We start from the raw sequence: 13829 nt of genomic DNA on the forward strand, positions 1-13829 counted from the left end.
CTAGGCCGACCCCTTACTCAGAATAATAACAATTCTGGAGGGCGCAAGGTAAAACATCAGATGTGCATCCGACTTTTTGATACATATAGCATTGCACAACGTTACATAGCAATCTTAGAGTGTATTGCACTGTAGCTTTTACAAGAATATTGCACTTAAACAAGATATATTGCACTTAAACAGGATATATTGCACTTAAACAGGATATATTGCACTTAAACAGGATATATTGCACTTAAACAAGTTAAAAGTCATCTGGTAGAGAATAACCCAGATGGGGACTCCCACACAGGGGTGTTTCTCGCACAATATATTGCGTAGGACGAGCACAATGCGCATTGACCTAGACGTCGCTTTAGCTTTCTGACCTCGGCGTCTTTATTGCGTACAGCTGCAGGGCATAGCGATCTCAGCTTTCTAGCATTATCACTATTGACCCACCCCCTACTGCCCACCTCTATAGTGACGACAGTTGAACTATAGTTACTATGTAGGTATATGTCTTCCTTCAAGTGTTCATACTTGGCCATTTTCCTGTCTACTGCTGCTTGGGTATTTTGTTCAAAAGGAACAGTCAATTCAACAAGAGTCAAGTTCTGCTGAGCTGAGTTTTGTATTGTAATGTCAGGTACAAGTGGTGTAGGTAGAATGTCCGGGGGTATTGTGATGTGCGTCCCTCCCTCATGGTGTTCAGGACTCAGATCACACCGTATGGTAACCGGCGGTTCAGACAGGGAGTACCATCCTTGTAGTGTCGTAACCAGTTCCTTAAGCACACTGTTGTGTCGCCATGTGTATCTGGCTGTCAGTGCCACAGGACAGGCATTGAGAACATGGCGAAGGGTCTGATGGCCTTGACATAATGGGCACTTTGTTGAGAGCAGCTTTCCCCAGCGGACTAAGTTGTCCCGTGTTGGTAACCAGTTCGTCATCCCGTTCAGCGCGAACTCGAACACTCCCCTCGGGGCATTGTACAGAGAGCTTCTCCATCTGATGTCAGTTTGTTCTATCTCAACTAGTTCCGTCCATCTTCCTTGTACTTTGAGAGTACTACTGTGTTCCTCAATCTTACTGTCGTTGTCCTTTTGTAAGCGGGCTTTGATTGCCTGGCACAATTTCTTCTTTGTTTGTTGGGAGTTTGCTTGATCGTGAGTGTCATCATCACGCAATGTTGTTAGGCTTTGTTCGGCGATGGTAAAGCATTCCATCGTTCCTGTGGACTTTCGCGTGAATGCCGATTCCCTTTCGACCTTCGCGTCGAGGGCATTTCTGACGCTGTCATCACCTGACGTTAGAACAGTGGCCATTACGTTGGCGTGTTGTTGCATGTATAGTTGTTGGACCGATGAGAGCCCTAGCCCTTGACTATGGTATATTATGCCCGGGTCAGAAGACTTCTTCATGTTGGCCCACTTCTTAAGGTACTGCGTGACACTATGGCTGATTTCATGCAGTTGGGTTCTGGACACATCGTGAACAGTCAAGAGGTACCTGATGGCACCTTGGATGTACACCCTGTACATTTCACACTTGTACTCCCCACGTACAGGGCTGGCATCCACGTTCATGATGATCCCATGTTGTGTGTTGGACCCGATAATTGTCTCCTTCAGGATGTCCGAGACAGGACCTGACGACCCGCTAGCAGAAATGTAGCCGCCCAGGAACTTGAAGGGGGATGTGATTATATTATCCATAGGATGGTTCCCGATTGAGAAAGACATGTCCTTGGCGTACCCACTGCAGATGCTGAGGGTTTTACATTTTTTCGGCTTCAGTGTCAGGTGGATACTTTGGAGATGTTGGTCAAGTGTGTTGATAATCCGCTGCATGGATCGTGACCTACATACGGTAAGTGCCAGGTCATCAGCGAATGCGAAGGGCATGTGGGTTTTGTGTCTTAACTGAAAGCCGTTTGAATGGCATTGGAATGGCATTCCAACCATGTATGAGGAAGCCAGTGTCACTGGAATTCTAGTCTAGGGTAAGTTGCTTGGTCCCAGCTGGTGAGATGACTGTGCACAAAGTACAGATTTGCAATTTTGCATGTAACCAAGAATAAAGTATATTTAGCACTGTGTGTTTGTGTGTGTGTGTGTGTGTGTGTGCGTGTGTGTGTGCGTGCGCGCGCGTGTGCATTAGTGTGTGTGTGTGTGTGTGTGTGTGTGTGTGTGTGTGTGTGTGTGTGTGTGTGACCTTGATATTAAGTCTTTTCTACCTTTTCTACCTAATATATAATATGATAGGGCTTGAAAAAATTGCATTTGGCTCGAAATATGATTATCATTTGCCATCGTTCAAGATTATGACCTCTAAGTATTTCCTGTCTACCTATGGTGTATGGCTTGAACAAGCATATTCTTTATAACATACCCATGAGGACAATGTGATCAATACCTTGTCCGCCTGTATGAGGTTTGATATCATGTCCTTCAGTCAGAAATAGTCACTACTGTGTTGGGCATTGATACAAGAGGAACTGACTTGAAATCACTGCTGTGATTTTTGTATGTTTTATGTGGCTGTGTGTACCAGTGTGTGACCTTGATATACATTTAGTATATGTCATGAAAAATTACATTTGGCTCTGAATATAATTACCACTTGCCATTTGCCATTATTTCCTGTCTGCCTATGGTATATGGCTTTCCCTATCAGCTGACCTGAGCTGACCCGAGCAACTGACCTGATCCCACCTTTCTAGGTCATGACCCATTCCATACATGCCCTTGAACATGCCAGGCTTACATTCCATGCATGCCCGTCGAAACATGCCTGTACAATTCCTAGAATTTATGGCATTCCCTTTCAGTTGACCTGAGCTGACCCAACCATCCCCCTGATCCCATTGGACCTAAACTATACTTGCAACAAGGGCTTGTGATCATGTAATTTTCATTTCATTTGTGGAACTGACAGGTGCGTACCAATTACCTAACAAAATAAGTAATCCACTCAGACGATTAAGAAAGACAGAGATACGAATATAAATGCCTGAAATCTCAACCCAGCAATGAGATGTAAAGTACTGGAAGTTGTTGTCACCATGACACCTTACGTTAGATAGCGTTAACCCTATTCAGACGGGGGACAAGTTTACAAAGTTTAAGAAGGTTTCTATATTTCGTGTTGCCATGGGAACTGGTTATTGACAGGCATTTTTGACGATAATTTCGGTTCTAACAATATTTTACATTACAGTTATTTTGTCACATAAAGGAAATTTCGTGTGTTTTTTTCATGTATGCAAGAATGAAAATTCAATGATCATATAAATCATTTATGAGTTACAGAAGTTACTCGGGCCTCAAAAGCGCCCCCCATGTACACTATTTCACATCCGCTAACTTTCTAGCGAGGACCAATGAGATCACTGCTGGCAGGTCAATGACAATTACTAGTGAATTAGCCAATAAAGGCCGAGTAGCGGCCGAGTGGCGGGCTATTCGCACCCTTACCTATCATGTAAATACCAGAAAGCCAAACCAAGCACACAAGCAGTTTGCGGGAGTTGTTTACTACGATACTTCCACTATCCGTATGAAAGCATATTACTACTACTTTGATGACCAACGCACGGATGTGAAGAGACTGTAGTGATGAAATTCTACACATTCAATGGCGCTGCACTTGCGCTAATGAAGCGATCGCTGCAGGACGGAACATGTCCAGACGAAGGCGAGATTTGTGAAGCAGATCCGACTTTTCCCACCAAGAGCAAGCTGTCTAAGACGGATCGGGTACAGAAATGGACGGAAATCAAGGCCAAACTAGTCTTGAATAAGGATTTTGAGGCACATCGCGAGGCCCCAAATCAACGACTCCCGCGGCGAGAGGAGACTGGAGCCATTTTCCGCCATAGTCACTTGGGCACAGATGCAAAGTCCGCTGGCGTCGCGTCTCTGATCCACCGGTCATGGCGGGAGAATTTGGAATCATTAAGTAAAAGGAACTTGTTTTGATTTAAACGATGTTCGTCTCGTTATGAGGCCTTGACACTCGTACTCAGTTGAAGCAAGAAGCTTACAACATATCATTCTTTAACATCTTTGGTTGAGGACTTGTGTGCTCTTACGATACAAAGAATTTTTTAAATTTTTTATTTGATTTTATCTATTTTGCACAATCTTTAAAAAAGATAACATAAAACAAACAAGAGTTCGTAGACCTCAGGCCTGCATGAAATGTATTGAGTGTCTGTAGACTTATTGTGTATTTTTTTCCCTTTTTTTCCGTGTTTGCGTGGTTGGAAAATGTGCACCATGCAAAAGTCTGAAATTCCATTTTCGGAATGTGTAAGTTTGGGCATGGATGAACATTACTTATTTTGGATTTCTTAACCATGTAACCAACCACAGTACCTTGAATTTGTTGAGACGACTTTTCCTACCTTTTTTTTTGTCTCAGATGGCCCTTGTAGTTATTCTGTCACATATGATATATTCAGTACTGATATCTTCCTATTTCAATGTACTGACCTAATGCAGCTGCTAAATTTCCTTAGTGTGGCAATGATATTCATTAAAGATTTATTTCTGGAGTGCTATAACACTTGACACTGGAAGGTTATTTGCATAATTTGACCAATTAAGTTTTTACAGTAGAGTCCATTCCAAGACACCATGAGGATTTTTAGGCGATATTTGTAATAAGTCTGAATTATTTTGAATAAAAGAATATCTAAGCCACAATAATTAAATTGTTTTCAAAAAATTGACTAAGAAAATACTTATCTATTTGAATTCCTTTGAATATTTTAGAAACATTTTGAAAGTAACTGTACAAAGATATCTTTATTTAGAATAATTCTGAAACCTCTGTGTGATTCTTTCACATTTACAAATATTTACAAATATTTGTAAACTTTGCCAAATGGTAAAATTAGTTTATTGCCCCCATAAAAGTAAGACCTACTGTATAAGTAAGTTGCCTCAGTATATTTTTAGATTTCTCTGTTGGGCACTGGTGGGTCCTTTGTGGTGGGCCATTGTTGCATGACACCCAACCATACTTTGCAAGGATGTGTGAATTGCTATCTTCCCAGCCCACTGAACCATTTACAAAATATTGCAAAAAATGGTAGAAAATGGTAAATAATGGTAGAATGCTGTTATCATTATTTAGAAACCATTAGAAGTATCCAATTCCACACCATGAATATTTCCACAGTTTAACAGGACCAGGGAAATATTTATAAAGTTGAAACAGTATTAGAAATATTTCTGAAGTATCACATGTCCTAGACATGCAATTACAAAACTTTAAAATCAATTCTAAACAATGGCAACAAACATCCGCACGGTGACTTGGAATGGACTCGAGTTCCATAGACAACATGAATAGTGGTAGCCCCCATCCAGCAGCAACAGTTAGTCCCCAGCTGGGTGATATGATATTTTATTCAACCATCCAACAAATGGAAATTAAGGGTTAATGTATCTAAAACGAAAGTACTGGTTTTTACAAAAGGTTCTATTAACAGATTATCAAACAAATTCTATATATATGGCAAAGAAATACTAGTAACCGACAGTTATACTTACCTTGGTATTCCCCTGACTTCTTCGGGAAAGTTTAAAGCAGCCAGGAAATATTTAAAGAACAAAGCCATGAGAGCTTTATTCAAACTAAAGTCACTTTTATTCTCAGAAAAGAACATTCCAATTCACCTAGGAATGAGCCTTTTCAACAAGTTTGTACTGCCTATTTTACTGTACGGAGCCGAACTCACATGTTTTGACCAAACTTCTAAAGCAATCAAAATTATTGTATCAAAACAAATTCCAGAATCTTCACCCAAAACTGTTTTCTCTTCCTTTTTAAACAAACTCCATCTAGAGGGAGGTCTCCCAGCAACTGTTAGGAAGAGTGTGTCTTCGGACCTCACTCATACTTACGTCATCCATTTTAAGAAAAGATCAGACAAGGATAGATTATTGAGACTGGCATCAGGAATGAAATTAGAAAATGACAACTTCGCAATTGAAAATATACGACTTTCTTCACATACTAGTATCCCAGAATTTGACACCATTGACATGAGTTTCCAAAAATTTTTACTCGGAGTACATGCGAAATCATCAAATGACGGCATCCGTGGTGAGTTAGGAACCTTTCCCATTTCGATCAATGCTGAGATACAATTAATCAAATACTGGCACCGTCTAGCAAACTTACCCGAAGATTCTTTACTACGTGAAGCATATGATGTTGTACTTTCCGGCGAATACGACTGGACAAATCACGTAACTGACATTCTCAACTATAATGGTTTTGGACATGTATGGACAAACCCGAGGTTGTATCATGTTAATATGCTAACCGACCAATTACGACTCCGTTTACAGGATATATACATACAAGAATGGTATTCTTCTATCCAGAATAACTCAAAACTTTGCATTTATTCTACGCTAAAGGAAAGATACGGACAAAAGAAGTATCTTTCGAATGTACACAGTTTCGAACTTCGTAGAGCAATTACAAAGATGAGAATCAGTAGTCACAAACTAAATATAGAAGCCGGAAGATATACTAAAATTCCCCGTGACCAGAGGTTTTGTCCATTTTGCCCAAATGAGATCGAAGACGAACGTCACTTTGTTATGGATTGTTCTCGATATAATGATAAACGCACAGAGCTGTTCACATTACTTTCCGCTTGTTCTAAAGAATTTGCTACTCTCTGTTCGATAGATAAATTCAACTACATTCTGGGAGGCGATAACCCTCACTGTGTACAAGTAGGCAAATATATCCACGAATGTTTATACCGTAGAACTAATAGTGTTAATGACATGCTAGACCCTATATATTGATTTAATCATACCTATAGATATCCATATATGTGTGTTTAGTTGTACTGTAAGTAGTTGTTATACATGTAGACCTTACGAAAGTCGCTGTACTTTTGTCGTGTCAATAAAGATCGTACTAAAACCTAAACCTAAGTGACAAAATGCAACAAACGATACCAAATTTAAACTAGAACAAAGCTTCTACCACTTAACCCTGTATGTACTATAGATTAAGCAGGCCCAAAAATCAAGCGACCATGACTAGCCCCAAACTACAAATTACCTGCATACTATACGGAAATGGCATCCCCAAAGAAACAACAAGAAACACAGGAAGATAATATACATACCTTTCTCTTACACTCAAGCTCTATACATTTCTCCTCCACTTTAGAAAGTTGTATCTTCTTCTGATTGCCAAACAGGGTAAAGGAACTTGTACCAGAACTTTAAACTCTCAAAACACCACAAAGACTAAGCAGCAAACTCAAATTGTACCTAACAGCAACAGATACTAGTAGAAACAGAACTGCCTAGTACATCATCTGGCTGGAAACACTGTTGATACAAAGTAACCTGATACATTGAAGGTGGCAGAAGCCAGTACAGAAACAGATGACGATTCTACACCTAAGCTTAAAGACCTATCAATCAACCCAAACCCAACCAAACCAAGCAGATATTGGGGGGATGCCCCAACCGCACAAAAACAGGCTCAACCTACAGTATCAAGTTCAAGCACTAGGAGGCCCAAAATCAAAGCTGACCACCAGGACACCAGCAACAACCCACGTAACAAATAGCAACACGATGGCACCTTGCGTTCCGGAGATACAGCGCACGCGCAGTGCCCGCACAAAAGGTAACCTGGAATGTCAAGTTCAAGCACCAAGGGCGCCAAAATCAAAACTGAGAATTATTCAGCCACCGCCAACAAATGTGCCAAATATCATCGCGCCCGCACCAACCGTTCAGAAGATATAACTCCGGAAATACCCCTCCCGGACACAAAATTCGACCTGCCGCGTCAAGTTCAAACGCGACAAGGCCCAAAGTCAATCCTAGGCAACAGGCAACAACTTCCCACCCATGCACCAAAAATCGTCGCAATGGCGCGTATCATTCAGGACACACAGCGCCAAAAGTGCCCCCAAAACACCAAAAATGCCACCTGCAATGTCAAGTTCAAACGCCAGGAGGCCCAAAATCAAACCTGAGTGTCAAGCCACCACCCCCAACCCGCGTACCAAAAATCGTCGTGCTCGCATCATCCGTTCTCAAGATACAGCGCCCTAAATCCCCAGCTTCCAAATTTTCCCACGCCCGTGAAAACCATACCTGCATACATGCAGGTAACTAACAAATGAAAGTACATGCAGGGGGGAAGAAAAAAAGCCTCGTGGCTTATACACAGTCTTCCTCCAAAGTAACAAATAATGATACAATTTAACAATTCATAAGCTGAATATCAGACATATGTCAGTATAAAAGAATTCTAATCTATTAGAACTGGACTTGAAATTGAAACCCCAACTCTTGTGTTCAAAGATTACGATTGCTTACATTGTAACATTGTAGGCAAAGCCCAAACCAGGTGGTATAGGTCAATTCTAAATCCTCCCACCTGCGTATGTTCCGTTGATACCTCCGTTTGGCTGGTCGTCTTCGCCAAAAGAAGTGAGCGTGAGGATGTAATCCGTGTAGGGCAGCAGTCCCGGTACGGTAGCCGAGGTGACTCCTGCCCCCGGTGAGGGGGAGAGGTCTCGGTAGGAGCCTGACCCGTCTGCCGGCTGGTAGCGGAGCCTGTAGCGCGAGATAGGAAGACTCCCCACGACTGTCCAGGACACGGAAAGATGACCTATCCCGCCATCATCAAGAGTCAGCCCTGCGAGACCTGGAACTGTATAGTTTTAACAATTAAACAAGTGACCGTAGGTAATATAATCTGTGACGTAATTCTGGTATATGTTGAGTGTTTTGCTGTCTGTGTTGTGTGACGTTGTGTTTAGATCGCATAATGATTATATTACATGGCATTAAACCTAATATATAGTATGAAGTTAGTTAAAGATGTCTTACATATGTCTTCCACATGTTAATCACATTACTGTAGACGTAAAAAGCAATAGCAGCGTCATATGTGAGCGACACCAAAAGGGAACAGACAAAAGTTTCTGTGTGTGGTAAAAACATAATCCCCCTTCATGAAAATTCTCCTTGAACCATACTCCTTCTGTCCTGCTAATTCCCTGAAGCGGGCACAAACAAACCCGGGTACGAGATAGCACAGCTGAGTGCGTACAACATCTGCTTGACGGGATCCAATTACCACAAGGCTTAAGGCGGCATCAAAACGAGGACCTGAACCACTATACCGGAAGGCGTAGGGGTGAATTCTGAATATATTACATCCATAATAAAATTATGAAAACAGCTACCGCGAAAAAACAACAACGTGCATCATCGCACAGGTCCATACAGAGTACATGCCAAACTACATACTCATGCGACAAAGGGAAGATACAGAAATCTGATGCGAACGCGCTTGACATCGTCAAAAATAATACCCCGTCGCCGGAGGTTACCATCTGATCACAGATTACTTAAAAATAACCGAAGTGCAAGTGAACTAAACTCTACCCAATGAAACAGCAAACCCTTACCAGGGTTGCAGCCAAGAACTTCAACCCTCATGCAGATGTGATTATGCCAAGACTGAACCACGAATAGCACATAGCGGGCATTGATTGGGTTGTCTAGAAGGTTCGTCACAGGTGAGAGTGCGTTTGTGTTGCCTGTAAAAACCTGCAAGATAAACGGATGATTCAGATTAAGGCTTCTTCAAACAGTCAGAAGTTTGCTAGTATTACCAACCAGACAACGTCGATATCTTTCGCATTTCATAAACAACGAACAGCAATAATGAGGGCTTAAGCTTAAAGCGTACCACGATTATACATGTAGGTGTGTAATAACTAGACGTCATCTTGAGCAAACAGACGTGATGAATAGAGGAGTGTTGTGAGGCGATATTTGCCTTGAAACGAGAGTGATAAGAGCTGGAGCAGTGTGCGCTGCTGGTAAAACAAATAAAGTAGAAGTGTGGCACTTTGAAAGGGACATGACCCACCAACAGATACCCGTATAGACGTGGGGCAAAATCAATTATAATTTCCATACTTGTATCTACGTTACCTTGTCTGAGCCATCACTGCTGGTATATGTCGTCCAACTGTTCCACGCTGCTCTATACTGGAGTTTGTATGACGTCACAAACTGTTCTTCATCATCGGTTGTGTGACGCCCCTGAATAACCGTACCCGTGACGCGCTTTATCTCTCCCAAATCCACCTAAAATGCAAATATAATAATCATAGCGTCTGTTTTGTAGAGACGCGAATAGTAGCAGCTTTGCCGAACACAGCGTTTCTGAATTATATCGGTATAACAACTAATTCTAGTTACACGTACAGCGAGAACTTAAATTGATCATAAAACAACGATAATATTCATGGGGTTTTGCAATGTATCGACATGCATAAAATTAATCAAGTTGCAGCCACGTCGCCTTTAAAGTCATAGTCTTCAAAAATAATCTATTTTGTTAAAATGTAAAAAAGTTTGCTCGAGAAGATAAAGCTGAAAACAGTTGACAGCGACTGCAAGCTGTTAGTCAACATTGCACAAAGCGAACTTATCATTTCACACCAAATTAAAGTCCAGTACTGTTGAACTAAAAGATTTTGCCTATTTTTGTTTAAATCGGCAAAAAAATTTCAATGAATACAAGTTTAACTGCTGCTGCTGCTGTATTTCCAAACTTGCACCGCTACATGTCATAACACATGGAAGATTTTGTTTTCGAGTACAACAGTGTTGCCAACATGAGTGTTGTGATGGATAAAAATTTAACAGAAAATAATTCTTATTCAAATATGCGTAAATAAATTTTTTAATGTTGCCAAAGATATACCTACCTGCAACCATTGTCCGATTGACTTCGCCGAAGGCACGGCGGCCCATGCACCACGTCCAGCAACTCCGTTTAGGCGTCCCTGATATGGCGCAAAATCAGGATGGGTCGAGGATGCAGTGATGTCACTGTCGGGTATGGCACCGGATTCCATTCCAAGTGGAACCTGACAGACTGGGGGAAAACAAATTATGTTCCAGTTAGTTTGAAATGTCCTTAGGTGATGGGGGTCTGTAGTAGTATCCTGTTTGCGACTGGTGGTGATACTTTTGCACTAAGCTTTTCCAAAAAAATAACCATTGCAAAAAGAACATTCGAAAACCTTAGTCAAGTTCCTTAACCAGTCATGGATTTCATATTGGTTGTCACTCAGAGATTTAGCTGCCAGGGTTCTAGATTGTTGTCTATCGTGCTCAGAACTGATATGTGGTAGGCATAAATAAAAGCATAGCTTTGAAGACTTTCGGTAACGTCATCAAAGCAGATTATGAGCCTGGGCAGAAAATAGATAATACGGGGGATTTTAATTTATCAGCACTGGACTTGAAATTGAAACCCCTACACTTGTGTTCAAAGATTACGATTGCTTACCGCTTTAGCTCAAAATCATATTAATGAAGTATTGTAGGCAAAGCCCAAACCAGGTGGTATAGGTCAATCCTAAATCCACCCACCTGCGTATGTTCCGTTGATACATCCATTTGGCTGGTCGTCCTCGCCAAAAGAAGTGAGCGTGATGGTGTAATCCGTGTCGGGCAGCAGTCCCGATACGGTAGCCGAGGTGACCCCTGCTCCCGGTGCGGGGGAGAGGTCCCGGTAGGAGCCCGACCCGCCTGCCGGCTGGTAGCGGAGCCTGTAGCCCGAGATCGGAAGACTCCCCACGACTGTCCAGGACACGGAAAGATGACCTATCTCGCCATCATCAAGAGTCAGCCCTGCGAGACCTGGAACTGTATAGTTTTAACAATTAAACAAGTGACCGTAGGTAACATAATCTGTGACGTAATTCTGGTATATGTTGAGTGTTTTGCTGTCTGTGTTGTGTGACGTTGTGTTTAGATCGCATAATGATTATATTACATGGCATTAAACCTAATATATAGTATGAAGTTAGTTAAAGATGTCTTACATATGTCTTCCACATGTTAATCACATTACTGTAGACGTAAAAAGCAATATCAGTGTCATATGTGAGCGACACCAAAAGGGAACAGACAAAAGTTTCTGTGTGTGGTAAAAACATAATCCCCCTTCATGAAAATTCTCCTTGAACCATACTCCTTCTGTCCTGCTAATTCCCTGAAGCGGGCACAAACAAACCCGGGTACGAGATAGCACAGCTGAGTGCGTACAACATCTGCTTGACGGGATCCAATTACCACAAGGCTTAAGGCGCCATCAAAACGAGGACCTGAACCACTATACCGGAAGGCGTAGGGGTGAATTCTGAATATATTACATCCATAATAAAATTATGAAAACAGCTACCGCGAAAAAAAAAAAGTGCATCATCGCACAGGTCCGTACAGAGTACATGCCAAACTACATACTCATGCGACAAAGGGAAGATACAGATGCGAACGCGCTTGACATCGTCAAAAATAATACCCCGTCGCCGGAGGTTACCATCTGATCACAGATTACTTAAAAATAACCGAAGTGCAAGTGAACTAAACTCTACCCAATGTAACAGCAAACCCTTACCAGGGTTGCAGCCAAGAACTTCAACCCTCATGCTGATGTGAGTATGCCAAGACTGAACCACGAATAGCACATAGCGGGCATTGATTGGGTTGTCTAGAAGGTTCGTCACAGGTGAGAGTGCGTTTGTGTTGCCTGTAAAAACCTGCAAGATAAACGGATGATTCAGATTAAGGCTTCTTCAAACTGTCAAAAGTTTGCTAGTATTACCAACCAGACAACGTCGATATCTTTCGCATTTCATAAACAACGAACAGCAATAATTGGGCTTAAGCTTAAAGCGTACCACGATTATACATGTAGGTGTGTAATAACCAGACGTCATCTTGAGCAAACAGACGTGATGAATAGAGGAGTGTTGTGAGGCGATATTTGCCTTGAAACGAGAGTGATAAGAGCTGGAGCAGTGTGCGCTGCTGGTAAAACAAAGAAAGTAGAAGTGTGGCACTTTGAAAGGGACATGACCCACCAACAGATACCCGTATAGACGTGGGGCAAAATCAATTATAATTTCCATACTTGTATCTACGTTACCTTGTCTGAGCCATCACTGCTGGTATATGTCGTCCAACTGTTCCACGCTGCTCTATACTGGAGTTTGTATGACGTCACAAACTGTTCTTCATCATCGGTTGTGTGGCGCCCCTGAATAACCGTACCCGTGACGCGCTTTATCTCTCCGAAATCAACCTAAAAGGCAAATATAATAATCATAGCGTCTGTTTTGTAGAGACGCGAATAGTAGCAGCTTTGCAGAACACAGCGTTTCTGAATTATATCGGTATAACAACTAATTCTAGTTACACGTACAGCGAGAACTTAAATTGATCATAAAACAACGATAATATTCATGGGGTTTTGCAATGTATCGACATGCATAAAATTAATCAAGTTGCAGCCACGTCGCCTTTAAAGTCATAGTCTTCAAAAATCATCTATTTTGTTAAAATGTAACAAAGTTTGCTCGAGAAGATAAAGCTGAAAACAGTTGACAGCGACTGCAAGCTGTAAGTCAACATTGCACAAAGCGAACTTATCATTTCACGCCAAATTAAAGTCCAGTACTGTTGAACTAAAAGATTTTGCCTTTTTTTTTAAATCGGCAAAAAAATTTCAATGAATACAAGCTTAACTGCTGCTGCTGCTGTATTTCCAAACTTGCACCGCTACATGTCATAACACATGGAAGATTTTGTTTTCGAGTACAACAATGTTGCCAACATGAGTGTTGTGATGGATAAAAGTTTAACAGAAAATAATTCTTATTCAAATATGCGTAAATAAATTTTTTAATGTTGCAAAAGATATACCTACCTGCAACCATTGTCCGATTGACTTCGCCGAAGGCACGGCGGCCC

General features: G+C 41.6%; 1 protein-coding gene across 1 annotated transcript; it reads right to left on the bottom strand.

The window, feature by feature from the left end:
* On the bottom strand, nt 1-1886 carry LOC118411108. The gene is made up of 2 exons (XM_035813143.1): nt 709-1886; nt 1-34 (listed from the first exon to the last, which is right to left on the bottom strand). Exons 1-2 carry the CDS (start codon nt 1884-1886, stop codon nt 1-3), a joined length of 1212 nt encoding a protein of 403 aa, XP_035669036.1.
* Between the last annotated feature and the right edge of the window lie 11943 nt (nt 1887-13829).

Source organism: Branchiostoma floridae, chromosome 3 (genome assembly GCF_000003815.2).
Source record: "Branchiostoma floridae strain S238N-H82 chromosome 3, Bfl_VNyyK, whole genome shotgun sequence".
Taxonomy (NCBI): domain Eukaryota; kingdom Metazoa; phylum Chordata; class Leptocardii; order Amphioxiformes; family Branchiostomatidae; genus Branchiostoma; species Branchiostoma floridae.